Source organism: Pelmatolapia mariae, linkage group LG17 (assembly GCF_036321145.2).
Source record: "Pelmatolapia mariae isolate MD_Pm_ZW linkage group LG17, Pm_UMD_F_2, whole genome shotgun sequence".
NCBI classification, from domain to species: Eukaryota; Metazoa; Chordata; class Actinopteri; order Cichliformes; family Cichlidae; genus Pelmatolapia; species Pelmatolapia mariae.
In genome coordinates, this window is record NC_086242.1 from 2348409 (window position 1) to 2375146 (window position 26738).

At 42.6% G+C, this 26738-nt stretch overlaps 1 protein-coding gene across 5 annotated transcripts; it reads right to left on the minus strand.

Annotated features, from left to right (window-relative positions):
• Window positions 1–519: 519 nt before the first annotated feature.
• swt1 (SWT1 RNA endoribonuclease homolog) lies at window positions 520–26030 on the minus strand. 5 transcript variants are annotated; one of them, XM_063460505.1, is made up of 17 exons: window positions 25994–26030; window positions 25537–25609; window positions 23107–23180; window positions 22323–22977; window positions 19865–19985; window positions 19221–19322; window positions 18602–18793; window positions 16954–17047; window positions 16263–16504; window positions 15861–16009; window positions 15485–15623; window positions 13086–13225; window positions 12714–12844; window positions 12244–12390; window positions 9359–9425; window positions 9176–9243; window positions 520–959 (listed from the first exon to the last, which is right to left on the minus strand). In XM_063460505.1, exons 2-17 carry the CDS (start codon window positions 25603–25605, stop codon window positions 860–862), a joined length of 2490 nt encoding a protein of 829 aa, XP_063316575.1. In that variant the 5' UTR covers window positions 25606–25609; window positions 25994–26030; the 3' UTR covers window positions 520–859. The 5 variants fall into 5 exon arrangements, with proteins under 5 accessions (XP_063316575.1, XP_063316576.1, XP_063316574.1 ...); XM_063460506.1 differs by lacking the exon at window positions 25994–26030 and adding an exon at window positions 25852–25987; XM_063460504.1 differs by lacking the exon at window positions 25994–26030 and adding an exon at window positions 25829–25987.
• Window positions 26031–26738: the final 708 nt, after the last annotated feature.

Consider the following 26738-nt stretch of genomic DNA (forward strand, 5'->3'; position numbering starts at 1 on the left):
TGCGTCTCTTTAGTGATTCAAAACCAAGCAACAGTAAACAAACTGCATATAAAAAATATGTTCTTTACTTGTCACTTTAGCCAATAATAAGTTTCGATGTCAAAATGGGCTCTAAAAAATGCACTGAGCAATCTCAGCATTCGTAAGAAGAAAAACAATAGTGTTGTTTTATAGATGTAACCTGGGCCTCGCGGTGAAAACAGTCCTTTTCTATCTGTTCACTGACCTGCTGGTTTATCATGAAAGGGTTTTTGTCCTGATCGCTGTGCCAGCCTAAAATCTACATTAAAGAATTATGTCCGGGCTCCAGCTTCATACTGAATGAGAGCAGCATCGATGTGAGTTAAACAACGTCAACAGTTTAAGTTCTGTAAGAAGCTGTCAGGTAATCAGAAATGATTTAAAAACAAACCCCTAAATAAATACAGGCCTTTAAATAACAAATGGTACATATTTTATTTTTATTAAAAAAATATTTCAAGTAAAAATATGTTTTGTGATTTAACTAATCACTCTAAACAAAATAATATGCTTTTTTAAAATAGATTTAAATATTTATAAACTAAATTTCACCTTAAATCCAAAACTCATTCAGGACACAAGTGCAAAGCTATTAGAGAATAATGAAATCTGTACTTGCTGAATTATACAAACCAGCTGTTATAGCATTAAACAAACCTTCGGAAAACAGCGTTATCTCTGTCACATGAACTTTATGGATGGAGAACAAAGGCAGAAACGGGTACAGCACGAGCACATGCGCCTTTAACTCGACAGCTTTGAGTTCAAGTTAAGAATCTGTCACGTCGAGGAATCTGTTTGGTTGATGAGCAACGTTCCTGACACTGGTACGACGGTGCTACGTGGGGAATGTCGTGTATTGACCTGCAGCTTGAACACAGTGTTCCAAGGCCTCTTGAAGCTCCATTAACTTGGTCCCTCCCACCCTGAGCTTCTCCCTGGGAATACGAGAAAACAGAAAGACATGAGTACAGAGAAGGGAGTGGCATCAACCTCTCTCACACACCTTTGCCTGTATGGTTTAATTAGATCCACTAATAGAGCCACTAAAGTGGACTTCTTTACTTTATAATCTTTTATAATCCGGAGGCACAAGAAAGTCTTATATATATTAACCCTTTAACTACACTTTCCTGTCGTTTGGCTTTTACACAAAGTACACGGAGACTGAAAGGCTGGGATGGAAAAACAGATCGATGAGTGAATTTTGAGTTATAAGATAAGTGTTCAGTGTTGTGAAACTGGAGGATGTGCAGAACATCCACCAGGATCAGGTGACCCTGAATCCTCCCTTAGTTATGCTGCAACAGGTGTAGGCTGCTGGGGGATTCCCATGATGCACTGGGTGTTTCTTCTTCACTCACTGTGTGTTAATAGACCTCTCTGCACTGAATCATACTTGTTATTAATCTCTGTCTCTCTTCCACAGCATGTCTTTATCCTGTTTTCCTTCTCTCACCCCAACCGGTCGCAGCAGATGGCCCCGCCCCTCCCTGAGCCTGGTTCTGGAGGTTTCTTCCTGTTAAAAGGGAGTTTTTCCTTCCCACTGTCGCCAAAGTGCTTGCTCATAGGGGGTCATATGATTGTTGGGTTTTTCTCTGTATCTATTATTGTAGGGTCTACCTTACAATATAAAGTGCCTGTATAAATAAAATTGAATTGAACATTTCAACAGAAAGGTGTCAAAAGTAAAGCACTTTACTTTGGTCGCAGGAATGCACACTCCACCAGTACACAGTGTTTAAGATGGGCTAAGCTTTACAAAAGGAACCTTGTGTGTGACACTTTTTCTCTCAGGAGAGATGCCACCCATCCCACTTTGGATGGAGCAGCTCTCATTTCTAGAAATCTGGCCAAATTTATTAAAACCCCCAAAATGTGACTATCCAGAGTTGGGACCAGGAAGCAGAGTTGCAGTCTTCAATGCCTCTCTGCAGCTTCCCTCCTCCTGTTATCCCCCTAAACCCCATCCCCTTAGAGACTGCGTCAGCTCCCAAAAAGACAAAAAACCAAACTACAAACCAGCAAAAAACGACTTAAACATAAAACCCTGAGAACCCCTGTTCCAGAAATGTCTCTTAGTGTGCGACAAGGAGTTGAAAGCGGACAACGATCTAATCTCCAAAAAGCCTGTGGCTAATGAAATGTTTTAAGCCTGATCGCGTCAATGGGAACGGAGGTCAAGTTGAGATCTGGAAGATCGCAGCACTTTTCCAAGAGAACTGCTCACAGGATAGCAAGAAAGGAAAATCTGTTTCACTTAAAAAGACCTGGAAGCACAGTCAGGGATGGCGTTGCACCGTTCTTATCTGCGGCATAAATATGACCTTCATGGAAGAGTCATTGGAAAAAGTCTGTTCCTGTGACCTCCCCATAAAAATCTGCACTACAAGTCTGCAAATGAGCATCGAAACAAGCCTGTGGACTGATGAACTAAACAACAGGAGCTTCTAAGGGTCCTGAGTAAAGATGTTGCAGCAAGTGGCACGGGGAACATTTCAGTGGTGAGATGAAGAATGGTTTGTAGGTAAACAACGATAGTTTAACCACTTCTGATCACACTGCCGACTGACTAACAATACGGACGATCCTACCAAACCTGATAATTCACAAGGCGTTATCTCTAGAAACAAAAGCTAAAGGTTTAGACACGGCCCTCGCCGTCCACCAGCTAAACGTTTCACGTTCAGTCTACCGGCACGTTTCATCATCATCCAGGTGACTTCTTCAGTCTCAGCTGACTGCAGGTTTCCAACCTTATAAACAGGACATTTGCACAATGACTGACACTAGCACCACTGAATGAACAGTGGGCTGTGAGGTCAGTTCCTTGATTATTAATATGCAAATTGTCATGATCATTGATCAGCAACCATTGATCAAAGACCACTGATCAATGGCCATGAGTACCATTCATATTGTTCATTCAGTGGGCTAGTTTCAGTCTTTGCACTGCAGCCCTCCACCCCCCAAAAAACCCTACAAAAACTCCACATAACCCGAAGGCACTCAAAACCTTTAAAAGCTGTGACAGTTACCTAACAGAGTGGTGCCGTGCACACACCACATGAGGTGCCTGAACGTTTGCTTAAGGCTCTTTTTCCTGTTTGTAATTTTGAAACTGTGAAAGACTGAAGTTAGAAAGTCTTTCCATCCTTCCTGAAATAATCAACACGTCTTGAATTGATGCCTGAAAATGAAACGTAACATGGCACCGTGTGGATGAATCCAGACTTTTCTACACTAACAGTTTGATAACTGAACTTTGGATGTGCTGATCGCACTCGGCACTCACAACAGACAATGCTGCTTCTGTGTACACGGCAGCTTCCAGAAGCTCTGGATTTCACTGGCAGCTCTTTAAGCACATTTCCCTCAGCTGAGCTAATTTTTTTGGTAACACTACTACAGTACAGTACATCCAGGCAGTTGCAAACGCACATAACGAGGGTTCAGCATGCACAGACATGCAAACTGGCTGCTGAAATCTTGGCAACAGCTGCTTAGCAGTGGAGACGCTGAGGAAGCTTGTTGCTCGTTGGCCTTTTTTCTTTGTTTTCACTGGATGATTGTGCAACTGCAGGAAGGAGAGAAGGAGAGGAATCTGCTGATTGCTATCCATCCACTTCCCGTCCCTCACCCCAGGGTGCAGCTGTGTGTTTTTGGAGCCTGTGGAAATGGGTACAGGCTGCTCCCAGGATGTGCTGATTGGTGGCAACTGGGCTGGTTTTGCATTCCAGAGTGAGCCATGGACAGAGAGGCTTCCCTCAAAGTGTTTACACTGACAAACTACTGCGACACATTTGTCACGTCAAAGAGTGTCCAAGTGTCAGTGACGCACATCGACAGTGTGTACACAGGGAAGGGCTGCTGTGCTGCTTCTCTGTGTTACATAACAGCCTACATGTGTTTGACAGGTAGTTAATGCATGTCCCCGGGAGACACTAATGATTTGCACTCAACTGAAAATAGGACCACGTGATGATGTGCTGCATGGTGAGATGTTCTAAAGCAGAGCATCATGTGATTAGCTGGAGCAGAAAGCCTCTGATTGTATTCCATCCCCGAGCTGACTCTGATGGCGCTAAGAACATTTAGAATCTTGCATCTGAGCAAAAAGCATAACAATAGTAACAATAAAGACGAAAATGGTTGCATTTATATTGATTTTTCCCTTTTCCCTCACCGGTCCTGCCAATAAGCACAGAGAAATCTTTCTTTGTCACTGTGATGTGGACAAAGAATTCTAATTACTGATCGATAAGGAGATTTTTCAAAGTGTCCAATGAACATAAAGAGCAAGTGAAGGCGGTGCGTTCAAATTAATGCAACACATGAAAACAAAGATTTATATTTCAATAACATTAGGCATGAGAGGGCGAAATAAAAGCTTCTATTACTGAAGGAGACCGATCTGCCTTATCAGACACAAAGCAGTTTCTCTTCAGCACTCGAGTATAATGAACAGAAAATTAACTAATGTAACGCCCGAGGCTTTCTTGTGCTGAACGATGTGCTGTTCCCCACAGGCTTACGAAACGGCAGAGCGGCGTTTCCCTCTGGATGCTCCGTGTGACCGAGTTACATAAAACTAACGTGTAAATTTCATGACATGAGACGACGCCAGAAGGAGTCACCGCTAAATCTGTCGAGTGAGTCACCGTATTATGTGAGAAACGATATGAAAGTTAAACATGGACGTGGCTAATGCGTGAACAAGCATTCAGTGATAACTGAGTCATTCGATTATCAGCTGCGGTAACCAACAGCCACGCTGCTCTGCACTAAAAGCCATCGGGCATCAACCTGACGGCACGTCTGCGAGTGAAAAATAACCCAGGTGTGGTATCATCATCAGACCGATGACTCCATGAAAACAAAACAGATGTTTTCAAACAACTGCAGGAAAAATAAATGAAAGAGCAGAAGCAGGGCTGTGTGGATTTGAATATTTCTTGGAGCTGAGTCGATTTTAACAGAAGGCAAACTGAGCTGAGTCGCAGGACATCACATTCATTCAGTAACAGGACTAGAAGTTACAATCCCTGATAATTGGAGAAAGTCTTGAGGGATGGCTGTTATGAGGAAAGGCAGCCCAGAAACTTTACCAGCGAGACACATCGTCGTGTGCCTCAACTTCACAGGGTGTTTCGGTCTTTTACCCAAAATAATCTGCCATTTTTACCTTCCTTGGTTAGCTTTAGGGATTAGAGATCTGATCTAGATTATCATACTAAAATTTGGGACACATTGTCAGTAGTAGACCTTGGATTCATTGGGTGTTTCGGCCATTATCACTAGACACCCTCATCCAAGGAGGCCCTGGCAGGGTTGATCAGGCCCCAGAGTGTGTCACTGGTTTGTGTTAAGGCCCTGTGACAGCTGCATCAGTCAACTAGCACTCAAATGCTTCCTCAATTGCATCCTCCCACGGTACCAGCAGCTCAAAATCTGCCAAAAATTTGCCTCTTTGTTCAAAATCTAGATGGCTTTCAGAAGCACATGTGACTGCCCACAAGCTTTGCACAATATCCTTTCTTACTAAACACACAATGGCATTCCTATATCAAATAACATTACTACAGTAAACCAGAAAGCAGTACCCTTATTCCTGGTGCTTCTATGCCAGTGCAGAGTAACAGACCTATCACTGATTATTTTTAAATTTGTTTTATAGCATTATAAAAAGTATGTTATCGAGAATGATAAGCAACACAGAACGCGTTTTTTTTAAACCTGACACGGTAAAATCTTATCAGCTGAAACCAGCGCCTCCCCAAAGCCTTATATAACTCGTGACATAATACCACTGCGCTCAGCAAAGAAATCAAATATTTAACACTGCCGGCAATGCGCTCGCTAAGTGAAGTCCTAGATTGGTTCACGGCGAATGTAACAAATAAAACATTTAGGATCAAAACAAAGAGCCTGTCAGCGGTGATCTGTGGCAACAAAAGCCGGAACGATGCGACTGCCGAGTGCCTGCAGAGCTCTTCTGGGAAGTGACACGGCATATGCTGTCTTTAAACACTAAATAAAACATGTGACTTCACATGATTATTCCAGGCAAGAAAGTCACTGAAATACAGGAAAGTCATCTGATAATGCTCTCAGCTCTGATGACACAATAAGCAAGATCAAGCACAAAACGAGTCATCTCGACCACAGAAATTTCAGCACTTGTCCCAAAATCTCATCTTGAAAATTGATGATAGTGTCATAAATTGCAGGGACAAGGTAAAAAACTTGAGCGTGTGGTTCGACATGGTGCTTTCCTTTGAGTCTCATGTGAAAGTGATAACAAAAACCGCCTTTTATCATTTAAGGAAAATAGCCAGAATCAGACGAATCCTTCAAGTAGCTCGGTGTCCACATCTCCTCAGACCTGACATGGTCTGCCCACATTCAGGTCCAGACCAAAAAGGCTAGGCAGCGCCTGTACCACCTACGACAACTGAGGAAGTTCAGGGTCTCTCCAGAGATCCTCAGGATTTTCTGTACAGGCGCTGTGGAGAGCATCCTCACACAGAACATCACATCCTGGTTTGGGAACAGCTGTGTTAAAGACCAAAAAGCTCTTCAGAGAGTGATCCATACAGCAGAACGCTGCTGCGGGATTGCTCTCCCCCCGCTTCAGGACACCTACACCGGGAGATGCCGGACTAGAGCAGCGCAGATACTGAAGGACCCGTCCCATCCTGGCAACAAACTGTTCCAACTTCTGCAATCCGGCAGAAGGTTCCACATCATCCGGGCAAGGACAGAGAGACTCAAGAGGAGCTTCTATCCCCGGGCCCTAACCTAATAGTCAGATTGTCTATTCTTATTTTTAATTCACTTCATGTACAGAATTCACCTGCTTGCTGCATACATGCTACTACTGCACATTCACCTAATGTATATATTATATATAATGTCCCCCCCCCCCCCTTTTGCACAAGTCGAGGAGTGTGTCAGGTTACATTTCACTGTGTGTTATACTTGTATAACTATGCATGTGACGAAAAAAGAACCTTGAACCTTGAGACAAGTTTTGTCAAGCGACACTGCAGAGGTTCTTGTCCATGCATTTGTGTCTTCATGTATTGATTATTGTAATGCTCTTCTTTCTGGGCTACCAAAGAAAAGTTTTAGAGGTCTACAGATGGTGCAAAATGCAGCTGCTCGCATTTTAACAAGAACTGGGAAATTTGAGCACATTATCCCTGCACTGAGATCTCTTCATTGGCTACCTTGTCAGGTTCGAGCAGATTTTAAGATCCAGCTGCTCACCTACAAGGCTTTAAACGGATTGGCACCTTCATACCTCTCCGACCTTTTACACCTTTATGTTCCATCCTGTGCTCGCCGATCTCAGGACTCTGGCCTTCTAAAAGTTCCTAGAGCCAGAAAAAAGACAACTGGAGAGCGTGCTTGTTCTTTTCATGCCCCGTTTCTATGGAACAACCTCCCTCAAGATATTAGGCAGGCATGCTCTGTGGAGGTTTTTAAAACTAAGATGAAGACACATTTGTTCACCCTATCCTACAGGTCTTAATTCTATGGCTTTTAGTTTTTACATTTTTACTGTTTTTACTTGTATTGCCATGTATCACTTTTATTTTATTTATCTCTTTAGTTTCAAATAGCTTTGTTTGAAAGCGCTTTATAAATAAAGTTATTATTATTATCATTATTATTATTATTATTATCATCTATATGAGGGGTGGGGAACTCCAGGACTCGGTGCCGGTGTCCTGCAGGTTTTAGATGTGTCCTTGATCCAACACAGCTGATTTAAATGGCTAAATGACCCCCCCATGTCTTGCAGTTCTCTAGAGGCCTGGTAATGAACTAATCATCTCATTCAGGTGTGTTGAGCCAGGGTGAGATCTAAAACCTGCAGGACACCGGCCCTCCCCTGATCTATATGAAGTCATCCATAAATGTTCAATAGACTGAAGACAAACAAAATCAATCCTAATAACAGTGACAGCTGGAGTGATGTCACGATCTGAGAAACCTTTTGAGAGTCAGACAGCAGTGTTAGGAGAGAACAAATAACTGACGGTTGAATACGTAAAACTGTGGCTTGTTTCCATGGCAGCTGACATCACAATGGACTGACGGGTGTAGTGATTCTGCTTGTTTCTGTGTGTGTGGCTGAGTTTTCATGTAAGATTAAAGTCTGTTTATTAAAACTTTAAAAATACAAGCAGAAGTTGAATAAAACCATCTGACATAGTGATAAAATAATGCACGTGTGTATAAGACACATACAGGCCTCACAGCTTAAACACTCTCAACCACGTTGAAGGTTACAAGCAGACAAAAACAGTCCAAAATCTGTGACGTAATGATGACATCTATATCCTAAAATATGTTCCCTTTATAACAGTTTATGATGGTTATTTAAGATTGATGAGATAATCTCAGAGAAAGCATAAATGTAAAGCTCATGTGTCACGTTACACGATATAAAACAAGGGCAGAGGTTGCTCTGTGCGTAGTCCTGAATTTAACCCTTTGCTCAGCACTTCATCAGGCTCCTTGAAAGTCCGACCTACTTCAAATTTACATCTCAATAGATAATAGTGAGATAGAGCTCAGGTTAAAATAAGCTCTTGAATCCAAAGGCAGCTTAATGAGGTGACACAAAACTCAATTCACTTGTGACCCTTCTTTTACTTTATGAGACTGTACAGGAGCACTGCTACATCTCCAAGATTCAAATGAAGCCGCTGGGTTACTAAACACTGATCTCCTGTTTAGGCTTCATCCTGTGAGACGCGTGTAGTTATGGCTCTGCAACTGACAAGGACACGCTAACTGCACCTATAAGCTAGCAGCTTAGTGGTTGCTAAGGTATGGCTAACAGATTTTTCCCCAAGGAAATATATTAACAATGAGTTGCACAACTGTTTGGAAATGTTGGCATGACACAGTCAATGTAACAGCTACTCGCCTGGACACGCTGCAACAAAGAGCGCAAGAATTTCGAGAACATGCTTGAATACAATACCTGGTAAGAAGGAGGTTATAGCTAATGGCACGTATCACTGAGTATGTGCGCAGCCACATCACACTTTTACCAAGCCTCAAAGCAGCCATTTACTTTTACTCTTTCCAACAACAAGAAAAATACAGTTATGTTATGTAGATGAATATTCCCTACCTGTAGTCCGGTTGTGAAAAACAGTCGAGCAGGTCTTTGGCTGTTAACCTGGAATTCTCAGTTACTATCTGAAACAGAAAGCAGTTTATCTGAGCTAAAAGAAAACAGCACATTAAGAAGAGCTTAGCATGGCAAAGTCCAGTGCATCTAATTTTGTACCAATAACTGTCATATGCCACTGACATTGTTGGAGTTGATGATGCTGAGCAGTGTCTGGACTTCTTCTAAGCCGGGGGCTGATAACAAGACACTGAAAACAGAAAAACACAATGTTAGAACTGATCTGTGTTACAAGAAAGTCCCACTGGGATCGACACATTTCAGTTTTGATTAGCCAGCTCAGGGTTGGGGGCCCTGGAGTCTGTCCCTTTTAAAGACAGGTGAAGCATAGACAGGTAACCGGTCCGTCGCAGGGCTAACACAGACGCAGCAGCACTGTCACATCAACACATGCAGACAATTTAGTGTCACGAGTTAACCGTGCATGCGTTCACATGGCTGTGAAAGGAAACCAGAGCACCCAGAGGAAACCACAGTAACTACAGCAAAGATTACGTTTACCTAAGAAGCCTCTACCCTGCTCTGCCACAACCTTCCAATCACTCACAAGTCACTTACAATGATTACTTTACCTCCAGTCTGGGAACTTTTGACATTACCGCCCACATAAATATTGTTATACCCCAAGCACATACCCCTATTTTACGATGGCAGCCTATAAAGCACACTCAGTAGTGAGTCCCTGGACCTGTACAGCGTGTTACATGATTTCGACAATGTAATATCTGAATAAAGGCTAAATATCAAAAGGAAAAACAAACGCTCGGGTTCACGAACCATCACAAAGAGCCCCCCAGACACACTGTGTGCGCAACCCAAAGGCCCAGACCCAGCGCTCGTCTCTGACAGGTTTGAACTGATTTTATGGCCAAAGGCAGACCACCAAATATTTGGAAGATGGTTTTAACCGGTGTTTAATGTTCTTCTGCGATTTCACTAATTTGCTCAGATTAAAATTGTGCCAGACAAAATGAGTTTGCAGTTCCATGTTTTATCCGCGCATTCATCCACAACCGTGCATCTGAATAAAATGCAAACCCGCACTGTCATTAACTGCATTACTCTGACGCACACGGGGATAATGCAGAGCGAGAAACAAGAAGACAGCAAGGAACGGCAGCAGAGCAATGAGGATGGAAGGATAGGAAATAGGAGAAAATGATAGGAAATGACAGTGTCCTAAATTATCCATATCTAGTGTCTGCAGAATGAGAAAAATGAAAAAGAGGAAGACGGCGCGATAGCGTGCGTGGAATGACTCATAGCTCTGCTCAAACACATGAAAATGAGCCCGGCTGTCTCCTAGGCAACCATGTTCGTGCAGCCCAGGACACACATGCATGCGTACGGACTGCCGCAGATTTACACACAAACACACAGATTCCTGCTAATAATAATCCACAGGAATGCAAATCCTGCAGTGATTCATATTTATAATATTTGTTATGCTGGCAGACATCAAGTTTAAGAGTCTTTAATCGTGACCTGACTCGACATGCTTCACACTAATGTGGAAATGCATTCACAGCAATATCACTCAGTCTGACAGAAGTTCCCATTTTTGTTTCCAGCTTTTCGCTTGACTGAAAGCACTCGTGTTATTCAGCCATTATGCATATTCTGGTATGTCCTTCTTAGATTTTTACAGACAGTATCCCATCTGATGAATTCACCGTGTGTTTACTTTACTAATCTACTTAAAGTGGCTCTTATTAGCCTCACACGCCCACGGGTACGCACGGACGCAGCAGCTGCAAACTCGAGAGAAAGCAGGATTATCAGAGTGTTTGAAAAGGACGCCGCTGTGGCACAACGTGTCAGCAGGCTTTTGTACAGACGATATTATCTGCAGCTTCACCAGATCATATGTTAGATGTGATGTAATATCTGGTAAAGAAGTCCCACCATTCAAAAACAATAAAAACAGACGAGCTCGGAGGGTTAAATGGTTTGAGGGGCTTTCAGGATATCGCACTGTGAGAAATTTCATATACTTTAAAACAACAGCAGATTGTTTTATGTCACCACAAACACCGCGTCACTAGCAGAGCAAAAGCTTTTCTACACTGTTTTTGTAACTCAGAGTGTATCTGACACCAGGCTGAACATCAGGAGACACCTCGTCCTTTGGATGGCAGCGGTTTATTGTTACCTTCCCTCAAAGAGACCCAAATGTCACACTGAATGCTGTCCGGGAAATAGATAACAAATAATTGTCACTTTTTGTGTCCCACGCACAGAAGCGAGGTGGGATTAATGAGGTTGACACCGAGCTACGATTCACAACTCTGGGAAACGGAAGCGGTCAAATGGAAATCGGCGATTCTTAACTTAAATGTCTTCCGTGAAAAAGCGCTGTTGTTGAATTTTCCCCACACCTGCTACAGCAGAATGAGTGGAATCGAGTGAATGGAAAACAAATTAAAAGCACGTGACTGCAGCCGCATCGCTGCAGACGACTGTGATGATTCATGTTATGTAAAGGTGAGAACAAACCAAAGACTGACTCGGGTCTTTCCCAGTGTGATAAGAACACGCTTCTTACATGTGAACGTACCACACGCTGACAATGCAGGCACAAGAAGTGCATTCTAGACATTTTTCTTAGAGTTCCTTTCCCATGACGCACAGACTGTTGCGTCATGGGAAAGGTGATAAGGCAAAGCTACAAGGTCAAGGAGATTACAGCCTGCGCTACGGTGCCAAATGAAGCCCGAGAGCAATGACAGCATAAAACACATGCGCACAGGAAGGAGAGGGGTGGCCGTTTAAAGGACTTCTTCGAAAAGCTACTTGTTGAGGCAAAGGTGAGACACACCTGTGAAAGCATAAGGAAAGCGTGACAGGTTAAGCAAGATCACACCCCTCTGTGGAGGTTACCGAAGGACACGGATCCAGATGTACCTATAAGATTTGTGAAACGGTGACTGTGACGCACACACACCTAAAATCTAAAGAAGCAACAGGAAGGGGCCTCCAGCGGTATTTTTTTAACTGACACGACATACCTGCTGAAAGCTTGGAGCAGCTGCGAGACCATGGAGGACAGTTTGTGCAAGCAGGCCAAGGCGTCCTGTGGTGGTGGAGCAGCTCCCTCTGGCTGAAGGCACTGCCTGGTGTGAGGGTCAAAGCCCAGAGCTTTGAACACCTCCAAGCTAAAACAAAACAGAAAGCAAAAGATTTCAGGGGGTCAGCAGAACGGAAAGAAAAACAAGACACACTTCAAAATAAAAAAGTGTGTTTTTGTCCTGGCAAATGATTTCACGTCGCTATGTGTGGACTATTTTGTAATTCCTCCACACTTTGAAACACTTGGCTCTTATACTATCATCATAGTACGGTGCTGCAGCAGAATACGCCAACTTCTGAACTGATGGTGACATAGTTATTTAAATAAATCCAAGCATATGTGCTAGTAAGTAATCCTAATATGGCACCTGCAGTATAATCCCAACACTCCAATAACAAACACGCCCACCTTAGTTGACACACGTGAGACCAGATCCTCTCAAAGACGGCCCACACTTCCTGGTGAGAGTGTTCGTTATCGTCATCGTCATTCATGACAACGTCGCAGGCGGGAGATTCTCCCCCCGTAGGAAGATTTGGCTGAGAAACAATACGAAAAATACGTTTCAAAACAAACAAACAAAAAAAACTCAAATTGCTATGTTTAATAAGAAAATGGGTAATGTTTAGCTCGTTATCAGACTTTTAAAATACTTACCTTACAATATACGTGACACAAACAGACACAACAACCACGATACATCATTGACTCTTCACGTGGCTGCAAACTGTCCCAACATACACAAAAACCCATTAAGTCTTCAAATGCGCTCGAGCTGACCTGAGGTCGTAGCTTGTTCAAAATGTCGTCCAGTACAGCGATGGCTCGTGGAACACGCTTTGAACTTCTCGAAAAAGCGTTCACAAGCTCTTTGGCATCTTGAACGGCCTCTGAGATGGCTTCATGGTCCACCGTTTCACCTGGGAAAACACACACACGCACGCATGCATGCAGTATGCCCATCAGCTGACTGCACATAAAGGTTAATCTCACCTAACTAAAATGTGCTAAATCAAATGAAGCTAAATGAACTCTGTTTTACATCACGTAACAAAAACTGAACTATTATGAAAGTGAGCTCTGCTGCAGAGCTGCTGTGTTCCTGTTATAGTCAGGTGGAAACCTATAGAAGCGCAGACTGACAGTGAGCTTGCACGTGCACATACTGTGCACAATCCAAGAAAACATACATCCACACACAGAAGGTTTACAACACATCAACATTTTACACAATAAACACATTATTTTCTATAAATATGAAGGTCAGAGTCAGAGACTCCGCTGCCCTCTCTGCAGAGCAGCTACCATCGCAGAGTCCAGAGGAGCGCTGCCTCCATTCTCAAAGACCCCACACACACCCAACACGGACTGTTCACACTTCTGCCCAACAGACGAAGGTTTAGGAGTGTGAAACCCAGAACGTCCCGACTCAACAGCTCCTTCTTCCCCACTGCTGTCAGACTCCTGAACAGCTGACCTACCTCAACTGCAATTTGCACATCAGACACTTTGCACACTAAGTTCATTTTGCACATTAAGCTCCTTGTACATCCATCTACATCGACATCTCCACACTTGTCTTCCCTGACTTATTTTGTACTTATTTATTTATCTTCCATTATTTTTTATCCTTATTTTTATCTTTATTTATCTTGTTCTTTTAAAAATCCTTTACCTAACTTGGCATTTGTGTATGGACAGCAAAGGAAGAATTTAAGCACACAGAGAAATGCTATTTCTTCTGTACATATGACAATAAACACTTTGAATCTTGAAGAGTATGTTTTCATATATATGCATTCTTTTCTTACAGGCATTCTTTACAGTAACAGCTACATATCTATCAGGACGCTTACCCTCCCATTTCCAGCTGTAGCCCTAACAATGAGAATATTGTTACCTTACAGATGTCTATGAAGAGAGTCTGTCCTCACAAACACAGCTATTTCTAAAAACAAACATCTAATCGACATAATGCTTTCCCTAACTCTTACCCTAAACCTGACCACAACCCAACTGTAACCCTGACACTAAAACCACATTTTGGGGACCAGGATTTTGGTCCCCATAACGGCTGTTGGTCCCCTCAAGTATAGTAAATTTCCAATTTTTGGTCCCCACAAAGATATGAATACACGCTCACAGGCACACACACACACACACACCCACAGCCTTCTTAGGGGACACCAGAAAATCACATGCAGTACTTTTCCACTCTCAGATTTGTTCTTAGCCTCAGATACAGTCCATCCAGCCTTCCCTTCCTCCTTCTCCTCGCCCTTCTCTCAGCTTCCTGGCACAGAGCCAGGCTGCGTGGTACCAAGAAATCAAGCATGCGAACCAAGGATACACAAACACACACACAAACACACAGCAAGGGCAAAACCACACTGTTTAATCTATTAACATTCTTGCCTGGATTAAAAATTATTGGGCAGCTAAACACAGGTGGACACAGAGCATGAGAAACAGAGACACACACACACACGCACACATACACACATGCACACACAGACATTCAGCACTGTAAGAATACACAAAGGGGATCCAGCAGTAAGACCCGAGAGTGCTGCAGTGGGCGACTCAGCATCTTTCTGACCCACATTTCCGTCTCCTACTTTAGCAAATGACCTGATTCTGCACGCAGTTCTTTAGGGTTCTAGCACAGTGCAGGGCGGACAACATCACACCCCCACGGTGGAAGGCTTACATTCGAGGGATGACTCAGTATTTCACCACCGCTCTCTGCCAAGGTGCAGGGAAAGCACCGTTTTCTATACAAATAATGCAGAGTATCGGAAATTGGACATTTCATCGCCTAACAATGTAACTTTTTGCATAACTGACTCTCAGAAGCTTCAGTTTATAACATTGAAATGACTACAGAGCTACAATAATTATATAGTATTTGCCTTTATACACATTAAATTCTGCTGTTTACTCTCAGGGGAATATGGACATCAGCTCCTATGAAACTGTCATCATCATGCTTTCATCTAGAATGTCTGATTCTATCAAGCCTGCGAGATCCAAGAAACAGACGCGATGTCCTTCACAACAATGCTGCCTGTTAAATCTTCAAATCAGCACACAAGACTCCAAAATAAGGCTAATAACAGACTCACTATTCGTATCCACTGAGTATATAAGAGTATATTTTCACCTATATTTCTGCTTACCTGAGTTGAAAAATTTGATGAGCTTTGAAACAGTTTGCTCCTTCCTCCGTGGGACAAGTTGGCCAAAAACAGCAATCCAGTGCTTTTGTATACACTGTAAGACATTCTGAAGTGTCCACGGTGGCTTTAAATAAACAATCTGTTAATGCAAAGAATGATATCATGAAACAATTACTTACATTACAGTTTTATTTACAGAATGAACACGTCACTTACGAGGAGCTCATCAATCACCGTACCCATGCATGTATCTACCTGTTGTATCTAAAGTAACTTCTTATATTATAACAGCATATTGATACAACCTAACATTTAACTAATGAACCTGTGTTTTTAGTGTCAGTGATGTGAAATTCCCCATATTTATTTATTTTACCTGTAGCCAGAGGTCATCATAAGCAGCCTCCATCTCCACTTGCAAAACTTCAGACAGCACCTCCCTCAGACAGTCTTCTAATGCAGAAATGCATCCGCTGAGGTCCCTAACTGTCCTCTCCTCGTCTCCTTCACGGAGCTGCTTGTTGTCTGTGATCAGTTACATACAAGTATTTTATATGTTTGAGTGATTTTAGGCAGTAGATACAGAGCACATATGAGTAAATGACTAGAAATGAACATCTGTAATACTAACTCAGTGTACTTCTTGTGTAGAGTTAATATAGGAAGGGAGGGAAGGAAAACAGGAAGTGCATGTGTTACGGGGGATTCCTAGTACATAGATAGGATGTGCCATTAACTACTGCATGATGATGAAGCAACACATGAACCTCCAGCTCACCTTTCTGTAGGACTCCCACATAAAAGCCCGCTTTCTTTTGACCATGTGGCTGAACTGGTGGGCACCTCGTGCTCAGCGTTGGTGATGAGACCTGAGGGTTACTGCACAGTGGCACAGAAGCCTGAATGTCTCCAGTGATCTGAAGGCCATGTCTGGATCTCCCAACCTCTGCCTCCAAGTCAGTCTTGCAGAGTGCCTTCACCCCACTCAGGAGGGCTTTACTGCACAGATTCTTATCATTGCTGAAGATGACAGAATAGAAGCATGTTTTTAATCAGGGGGCAGTGATAAAGCAGACTGCATTTACACTATTTATTTTCACAGACATCCACACTCATTATCAATTCACTGTGCAACACTGAAACGCTGTCTGCCCGCTAATTTGATTTAGCAAAACAATCGATGACTACAGCAGGAAACAGCGCATGGAAATAGGTCAAAATGATGAAAACAAAACAAAATAGCTGCGTCATAAAATCTGAGCCAATAAGTTGCTAAACTAAACTCACATTCCCGTGCTCAGCACATCTATTCTTTGCCAATAGCTGTCTGGCCCTCGCTTTCTTTCTCTCATCCCAACTGGAACTATCTGGCTGGACCCACTCACAGTCACATGCATGTGCATTATCAGCAGAGGACACACTCTGCAGCAGCAGCAGTTTACTGTAGGGGGGGAGGAGGGAAAACTCACGTGCATAAGGTGAGAGCACACTCTGGGTACAGCCTCTGGTACTGCAGGCAGCACTGCAGCACTCTGTCATCGTTATTCTCAGCAGTCAGGCCATCTGCATACAAGGGGAGACAGACAGGAAGACAGAAAGGGACAGAAAGACAAGACATGACGCTTATTTCATGTGTACAGACATGACATCAAAAAACAAAAGGACACAGTGTGTCTTTCCCCTGTTAAAGACCAGGGAGACTCAACAATGAAAACACAAGATGGAGATTTCATGCCTGTTTTAAAAGAGATACTGAAGGCGTAGAGGCTCCAAAATAAACCCAAAATATTTCTTCCTCATCTCCTTTGTCATATCTTGTTTAAAATGTAACAAAATATCGACATAGCAATGAATGCACGGGTACAATGTGCTCGTGAGATATTTACAATGTATATTATGGTGACTAATTTCTTGAGAAAGAGTTCAGCGTTAGTGCCACCTAGTGTCTGTGCAGAGGAGTCAAGCAATGACAAAATACAGTCCCGACCAAAAGTTTAAGACCACTTGAAAAATGGCAAAAAATCATATTTTGCACGGTTGGATGTTAACAAGGTTCCAAGTGGAGTTTTATCATGCAACAAGAAGAAATTATGGCACCTCCTCCACTGTGGCACAAATCATCATAGGTGGGATCTGCTTGTCATGCTGGTAACGTTGGAAACCATCAGCACCATCAAGGTTACATTTGTTCTCATTAGAGAAAAAAAACCTTTCTTCCACCTTTCAGTGTCCCATGCTTGGTGCTCTCTTGCAAAGTCCAAACAGTCAGTTCTGTGGCGTTTAAAGAGACGAGGCCATTGAAGGCGTCTTTTTGTTCTTGAAGCCTTTCAGCCTCAGACGCCGTCTGATGGTTACGGGGCTGCAGTCGGCACCAGTAACGGCCTTAATTTGGGTCGAGGATCGTCCAGTGTCTCGACGGACAGCCGATTGGATCCTCCAGCTCAGTGCTGGTGACATTTTTTGGGTCTTCCACTTGAGTTTTTGTTCCATAACCCTCAGGATCAAGAAATTCCAAATGACTGTCTTACTGCGTCTTACTGCTCAGCAGCGATAGCGTGCTGCGAGAGACCCTGCTTATGCAGTTCAACAACCCGACCACGTTTAAAGAGGGAAAGATTTTTTTTCCTTTACCATCAGAGCATCATGACAGTGTGACTGCCTGACAGAAAAGGACAATGAAGCCCCATTTTTGCACAGATTTGGCCTTTTAAAGGCAAGTGGTCCTAAACTTTTGATCAGCTGTAAAACAGCCTGTTTCAGTTTAACAGTTGTTTTCAATAAATTGCTCAAAAAAAATGTTTTGTCTCACTCCCATTTCTTCTTGTTGCATGTTGAAGCTCTACTTGGAACCTTATTAAGCTCCAACCATGCAAAATAGGGTTTTTGCCATTTTTGAACTGGTCTTAAACTTTTGATCAGGACTGTACCTGCTTTAACAGAGTGACAAACTGAAAAGACTATTCCTTTGTAATGGATAGAAGGTTTTTATGTGCTCGCTGTTGTTGAGCGTGACGGTGACATTTATTTATTTATCAAGTCAACAATTCACCCAACAGCCTATCAGGCAGCTCTCATATGGGCTAATGGATGTGTAATAGAGACAAAGTTTCCACTCACTGCTGCTCTCTGCGGCCTGCTGCATAGATTGGCCCCACAGGCGAGGTTCCCGGCTCTTCAAACACATGTAAACATAAGAGATGGCAGGAGTCGCCAGGTGGGCCACGGAGCCTGACAGGCCTCTTCCCATTTTTAGGGAGTCCATCTCCTGAAGCACCACCCAGGGGATGAGGATAATGGGGAAGCCCAGGCCTAACAGAACATGAAGTAAACACAGAGCAAGCAGACAGTACTGATTAGTTTATCCATAAAAATACATTCTGAAAATGTGGAAGTGATCATAACATTTTTTTAAATTAAAGATTTCTCTTCAGTTCTCTTGTAACTGTATTGATCCTGAAATGAAATAATTTTTTGGGAGCAGATGCGTGATCATAAAGTCTGAAAACTAAATCTCCCCTCACAGTCCAAACACGTTATGTTAGAGAAAGCAAAAATGCAATACGCTGTTCTATGGAGACAATTTTCAAGATAAAAGGCTAAATACACTGCTTGAAGATAACTTAAGCATTTAACTCATGACTGAAAAAATTTTAACAACATGAAATGTTATAAATCATTCTACAAAAAAACGTTAATATTAGTTACTGCTTTAATAGCAAATTATAGCGTGAAACACCTCCGAGGCCATGAGAGCGGATCTTTTTCACATAATCCAGGTGACTGAGGAGAATGTTTGTGTCGAGAACAAGGATTAGGTCCTGCTGAGACGACTTTTTGCCTGTGAAGAAAAATAACATTGGATTGTATTCAGAAAATTCTTGCTTATTTTTTAATTATCAAAACAATAAATAAAATAACACAAAAAATAATATTACTTTCCACATAATTGTTTTGTGGAAACTTGATTTCAGAAACTACTTGAGACTAACTTGAGCTGAGCGTCTCAGTTGTCTTATCAGATATCCATTTTGTTAGATTAATAACTAAATCCATAAGTCAGATGTTAAAATATATAAATCAGATGCTTATATAGTAATCTTTATGTGTCACACAAGGATTAATTAAAAAAAGTCAAATTATGGATCAAGTTACGAGTGGGTTAGATGTGTTAAATTGCTTCTGCCACAAGTTGAAAGTTGGGGTTATTATTTCAATTTTGTCACTTACTCAGATGTTTGAATGGGTGAGTTGAAAGTTGACATACTTGACTTGAAATTTCGAAACAATAACCAAAAACTCCTCAAAGTGTGATTTAAAATTGAACACATGATGAGTGTACAAAATTGGGACGTCTTTAGGAAAGAGACAACGCTTACGTACCTGCAGGTCCTTCTTCGGGACAATCTATGTCCATAGCGGTGAGTTCCCCATAGCTCTTCAAGACATTCACCTCCAACCTCTTCTCAGAGCGGGCAAGATGAAGCTCTTCAACCACTTGCAACTGTGGAAAAACCATCCATTTAAAAACAAACATCTATCCTTCAACTCTTTCTTACTATTTTAAATGAGTGATCCCAAAAGGTTGATTCTGTTCATCTGCACAATATGAACTGAAACCAGCCCACTGAATGATTGTTCATTCAGTGGGCTGGTTTATTGTGGAAATGTACTGTTTATAACGTTGGGAAAACCTGCAGTCAGCTGAGACTGAAGAAGTCACTTGGATGAGTGACGAAACGTTTCTCCCATTGAAGATGCTAGGTCCAGATGACTGAGCATGGATCAACATTAAATGAGTGATGTTACCTGGTCAGTGTTGGTATCAGGTGTCTGCAGGAGCTGGCCATACCCAGAAGGCCTGGCATCAAATTTTAACCTTGGTTTAAGATCTGAAAAACTTTGGGTTCGTTGCATTGCTAGAATTAATCGTTAAGAACTTCCGGTTCTTAACGGCAGGCTTTGTTTTGTTTTGTTTTTTCCCTGTATGGTTTAAACGACCCCTTTCTTTTAAACGTGGAAACGGGGGTAGTCACAAGAAGTAAGAAAGTCACAACTCCGACTGATGAGGAAACAGAAAAGCCACGTGGATAGGAGCTACTCTCCTGAACTAAGGTTAGCCACAGAGGGCATGGATACAGCTGAGCCCACCCTCCTGAATATCCTGAAAGAGCTACGTGACTTTAGAAAAGACAACAACGAACAATAGGCGGATATTAAACGTGAGTTAAGAGGAGTTGATGCCAGAGTGGAAGAGGCAGAGGGACGAATCGAAGAGACTGAGACGGCGCTACAGGCGGCATCGTCATTAAATAAGAGACGGAACGTCAAGCTAGCCTAGACGCGCGGCTGGTCGAGCGCGCAGAGACAACCTTTGGATATGTGGAATATGTGAAGATTAAGAAAGGGCCGACATAATTACATTTTTGGACAATTCATTGAAAAACACGCTGGGCTTTCCCAGTGACCAGACATTTGGAATTGAAAGAGCACATCGCTTTGACCGCGAAAAGCCCCGATCCATTGTGAAGTTTGGGAGCTCCCATACGAAAGAAGAGGTTCTTCGGAGAGCATGGCAGAAGAAGGAGGTGCTCGATGAAGGGTACGCTTTTTCGCGGACCACGACTACCCTAATGAGGTCTTCAAAAGACGCAACGAATATCACCGCGCTAAAAGCCACAGCAACCCGACAGCAGGAAGAGATTCAGTTGCCGTCCGCTTGGCGCACGGCGCGCGGTCACCACACCGAGAGAGCGGATCGTCAAGCCGGAGTGACGCCTGATCATACACAAGAAAGCCAACGCATCCGCTGCAGAGAGAAGCTTCGGGTGTTCAGGAGAGATACTGACGACTGAAGATTTCAGATTGTTTTACAAATCTGATATTACATCGTGGTTATGGTCACATTACTTAGTAGAGTGGTTAACTCGGTTTCTTACTTCTCTTTTCTCTCTCTCTCTCTTTGTAATAACTGTGGAGTTTGTTTGTTTTTTATATATAACCATGTTCAAAAATTTGGTCCTGAGTCAGGATGTTAGACACAAACTTGTTAGGGTGTGGACATTTACTAGGGTCCTCCCTCAGCAAAGAGGGGGAGGCTTACCCCCTACTGGGACCTGGCCAACACAAGGACGTGCAGGGCTTGTTTCTTCTTGGAAGGACTATTTTTGTTTTTATTTTATTTTTCCTAATCTCTGTTTTTGTTCAATGTTTGAGTTCATTATTTGTTCTGAGGGAGAGAAACTGTCCATGCACAAGTTTAAAGAAAAGTATTTCGCACATTTTCACCATACGATCATGCAGGACATTAAGATGGTCTCATTTAATGTAAAAGGGATCTCAAGTCCGGTTAAAGAAGTAAGATATTATCGAAAATAAAACGTGAAACGCTCATATGGTACTACTAAAGGAGACATATCTTACAGCATCAGAACGGGTTACAAAAGGGCATACTACTCGTCTTATAAAAATGTACGGATGAGGGGAGTTGTGATATTAATATCACAAAAAGTACAATTTGAGTACATTTCTGAGGCCAATAAAGAAGGGAGGCATATAGTAGTCTCGGGGAAGATCAACAGTGTAGTGATAAGCATTTGTAATGTCTGCTCCTCTTCTTATATATAGAGCCACTTGCACAATGGTTAAGACAGACAAAGTATTAAAGGTACTCATATAAGTGGAGAAGACCACAAAGTGGCCCTATATGCAGATGATGTCTTGGTGTATTTATATCTGAGCCTAATAAAACATTCTAATGGTTCTTGATAAGGTGCCAGGATTTATTTGCTTTGGAATTGATAACGACTACTTTTCCATGTGACACTGATGTGAAATTTACCTTTGAGCTGCTTTCCGAGGCACTGTGTTTGGCTGAAGTGGAAGACTTCTTTACGATGGAGGCAGAAGACATGTTTGCATCATCTTTATACAAACTTCTTTGGGGCTTTAACTCATTTTTTTCATGCTTTTGACACATCTCTATACCAGAGGTGGAGGAGGTAGGTTTGCTGGTCTTGGAAGTGCTGCTGTGATTTCCAGTCCTCCGTGGTTCCTCAGTTCTGCAGTTCCTCTTCTGCACATCCTGCCTCGGTTCTTTCACTTCAGCAGAAACTAAACTGGGAACCACTCGAGGCTTGTTTAATTTGGACTGGCTCCCCTGGGAAGACTTTTCATCGAACCCACCTTTACACTTCGTTTCTGTTCTCTGAGGGACTGCACCTGCACTGAGTTTTGAGTATCCTCTTTTCACAATGTCGCTTCCAGTGACAGTTTTATCTTTCCCTGAAACATAATTCTTTGCTTTACTGGAGCAATGATCCCCATGGAATGCCACAAAGTCTGGTTTGGATTTTGCATATTGTCTGTCCTTATTAATGGGTTTCTGCTCTGTTGCTTGTGTTTTTGCCAATCTGTAGACAGGTTTTTTGATCTGCCGGGTGCTTTGGGAGTCATCTTTAACAGAAGAAGATGATTTTTCCTTGTGCTTTATACAGCTAGATTTTGAAGAACAAAAAGAAACAATGCTGTAAGAACTTTTTTTTTTAAATAATATAAAAAACATGAATAATTTGCAGTTAAAAAAACGTAGAAATAAATAAATGGTTATGTAAATTCCATCAAACCTTTTCTGACTCTTTAAAACTTCTTTCCTCTTGGCGGTTTTGTAACTGTTGGTTGCATCTTGTCCTCTGGATATCTGATAACATAAAAAACAGGAAACATTTTGTGAAATGCAACAATTAAGGCAGACTACAGCTGAAATAAAAGCAATAAAAAACTGGCATTTTTTCTTGATATTTTATACATGAGGGACTTTTTGTTTTTAGGAAAACTTTGTAATATTCCAGTGCCCTGTCACTCCTATTCTGAATGTTTTTGGCATGGTAGTGCTTAGTTATGCTGCACGTGTCGAAACCAATTTTGTCTCCAAACTGCTCAACCTGAGCCGTTTCTCTGATATACTCTTCCCAATTCTTATCCCTTCCGATGAAAATCTTAGCACCCTTTAACTCTGGCACCCCCAGCCACGCCTCCTGTCTTGTCCTAGTGCCACTGGGAATTGGGATGCAGTTTTTGTCGCCCTAAACCAAACCCAAACACCCACTATCTTCATGCTGCCTCCCCTCACCAGCTGGAAGCTCCAGGGCCGAAGTTGGAACAACAAATTCTTCCAGATTACAAGACGGCTCTCTGCCCCATCGTCCTGCTTACTTACGGTCACCTGCGTCGGCTTCAGGATTGTTGACTTTTGCTTAAAACTAGGTGAAAGGGCACTCTCTCTTTCTCGAGTCGAATACATGATCCACACACACGCACACATACACATGTACTCAAACTGCTCTCCCATCAGGATCTCAGTCTGGGTGAAGTTCTTTTTTTCTCCCCTCCTCTTCCCTCATGTATTGTGTATTTCATTGTCAGGGAGAGATCCTACCTCTCCCTGAACGTATATACGTTGCACAAACCTAATGTTTGTGCAACATATATACTAACCCCCGAACCCGGTCAGGAGGGGTCCTATTTCACAGCATGTACGTGTAACATTCTTAGTGACAATTAAACGGCTCAATCAATCACTGTATCCAAACCACACGTCACAGCAGTTCTCTCATCATCTTGTAAACCTTCCCTTTCAGTCTTGTTGCTATACTTCTGTCAAAAATCATCCCTGACACTCACGAGATCGTGGCTCAAGAGTTGGCAGTTCGCCTTGTGATCGGAAGGTTGCCGGTTCGAGCCCCGGCTTGGACAGTCTTGGTCGTTGTGTCCTTGGGCAAGACACTTCACCCGTTGCCTACTGGTGGTGGTCAGAGGGCCCGGTCGCGCCAGTGTCCGGCAGCCTCGCCTCTGTCAGTGCGCCCCAGAGTGGCTGTGGCTACAATGTAGCTTGCCATCACCAGTGTGTGAATGTGTGCGTGAATGGGTGGATGACAGGTTGTGTAAAGCGCTTTGGGGTCCTTAGGAACTAGAAAAGCGCTATACAAATACAGGCCATTTACCATTTACTCATCTCCACTCACAAAAGTGAAGCCATTCCTCTGTTTCAGAGACTTTGAGAGAGAGCCATTCATGCCTTCATTTCATCTCGCCTTGACTTTTGTAATAGTCTTTACTCTGGCGTCAGTCTGTCATCAGGGTTAGGGTTAGATCAAATGCTCCTAGCTGTCCCAAGGTCCAGATTAAAGCACAGAGGAGATCGAGCCTTTGCTGTGACTGCTCCTGAACTGTGGAACAAACTGCCCCTCACATCAGGACCTCTCCAACATTGGACACTTTCAAAACCCTTTGAAAACCCACTTTTATGGCTTCCTTGGCTTTTAAATCAAAATGAGTTTGGACTACTTTTATTTATCTTATTTCTTACTCAAACTTACTCTCCTAACTTACTCTCTCTGCACTTTCTCTTCACCTCTCTTGTGCGTTATCCCTCGATTTGGATGGTTTACCCAGGCATGTAAACTCGTCCAGCTTCACTCTTACATCCATCTCCCTCTCACTAACACACACGTATTGTGGAAAATATATTTTTATACAATAGGGCTTTTATTAGTGACATATTAACCTAGAAGCTATTGAACGTGCAAAGCTTAGGGCCTTAGAAGAAACGTTCTGCTTGTAACTTGCATACGTGCCTGCTCAGCAAAGGTTAGTACAGTATGTACTCAGGATGTGCCACAGATGAGTATGAAGAGAACAGAACAGCAGGAAACACCTGGAGTGTAAGACAGCTCTTTAAGTCTTACAGAAGATTGTCAATAAAGGAAGTGTATCTAACTGTCACTAACTGCAACTGATGCATGTTATGATATCTGCTTATGAAGGGGCTGAACCCTGATATACAAAAACAGTATGCTGTGTGCTTCCTAGTTGAGATCTATGCAGAGGATGACACTGTATACATCTCCCACGCGTGTGTTCAATAAATCATTGTTTTGACTGGACTTGATCTGAGTATTGGTTGTTTGTTCTCAGCCCCACATCTAAGAATCGGGACAGTATTCATGTCATGTAGCAGCAAAGTCAACTACAGTACACAAACGCTGTAACCTTACCCTCTCGTCTTCTTCACTTGAGGACGAAGACGACTTCTTGTGCTTCCTCTTTTTGGCCTTCTTAGGCATTTTCCTGTGAAGGCAATGTTAAAGAGGAAATAACGTTTCCGGTGAATATAAACACAAAAAATCCAGCTTGATTTAAAGCAACACGTCACCGAGACATAAAACGAAACTAAACAACTAAACGACACATTTTACTCTCTCAAACGCGTCCTAATACTATAAAATATTGCCGAGTTAAGCCGAGTGTTAAACTCGTAACTCACAGCAGTCTAAAGTTAAATGTTACCGTTAGCTCATTTAATCTCGTACACGAAGAAGAAACAGCAAACCGCAGCCGTACACGCTACATGTCGACCTTACTGTCTGAAGAGTTCGCTGTCATTGTTTCAGTGACATAAAGTAAGTCAAATGTGAGCAAACGTCACATTCCTACACAGCTCAGTTTCCCTACCCCAGAGCCGACTGTTTTCCAAAACATCCGCAGCGCTTCCGGCTTTTCTTCTTCTACTGCGAACATTTTTTCTCAGTTGCTACGTGACTGCCACAGACTGGACGGGAGAGCTGCGCGTGTGTTTGTTGCTCCTGGAGCGTTTCATGAAAAGATTAATGCCATGCTCCACAAATTGGCTGTTTGGAGGCCTCCCATAAACTGCCTAATGTTTTATGTGTTTTTCTTTTTTTTTTTATTGAAAAGGCTCCCATCTCTGCCCCTGAGTCTGACCCCTCTGTCTCCATCCCTTGCTCTGCTGTCTTGACTAGTTTGAGCTTGTGACTCTTTCTTATTTAGAGGATGTGGTTGGCCATCTCAGACCAAATGATCCTGCCCCTCCACGATTTTTTCAAGGAGATGTTGCCTAGCATAGGGCAGGGTGTTCTCACTATTATAAACACCAGTTTAATATCCGGTGTAGTCCCTGCTAATTTTTAGCATACAGTAGTACAACCTCTGCTCAAGAAACCTGCCCTGGACCACACTGTATTGGCTAACTACAGGCCTATCTCCAAGCTGCCTTTTCTGTCTAAAATTATGGAGAAAATGTATATTCCTAATTGACTGATTGTTGTTGTTTTTTTAAATGAGAATGGTATCTTGGAGATTTAGTGATAGCTTCGTTACCTGTGATTCTGGTAATCATGTTGTTCTTGTCCTCCTTGACCTAGCAGCTGCTTTTGTACTGTAGACCACAACACTTTAC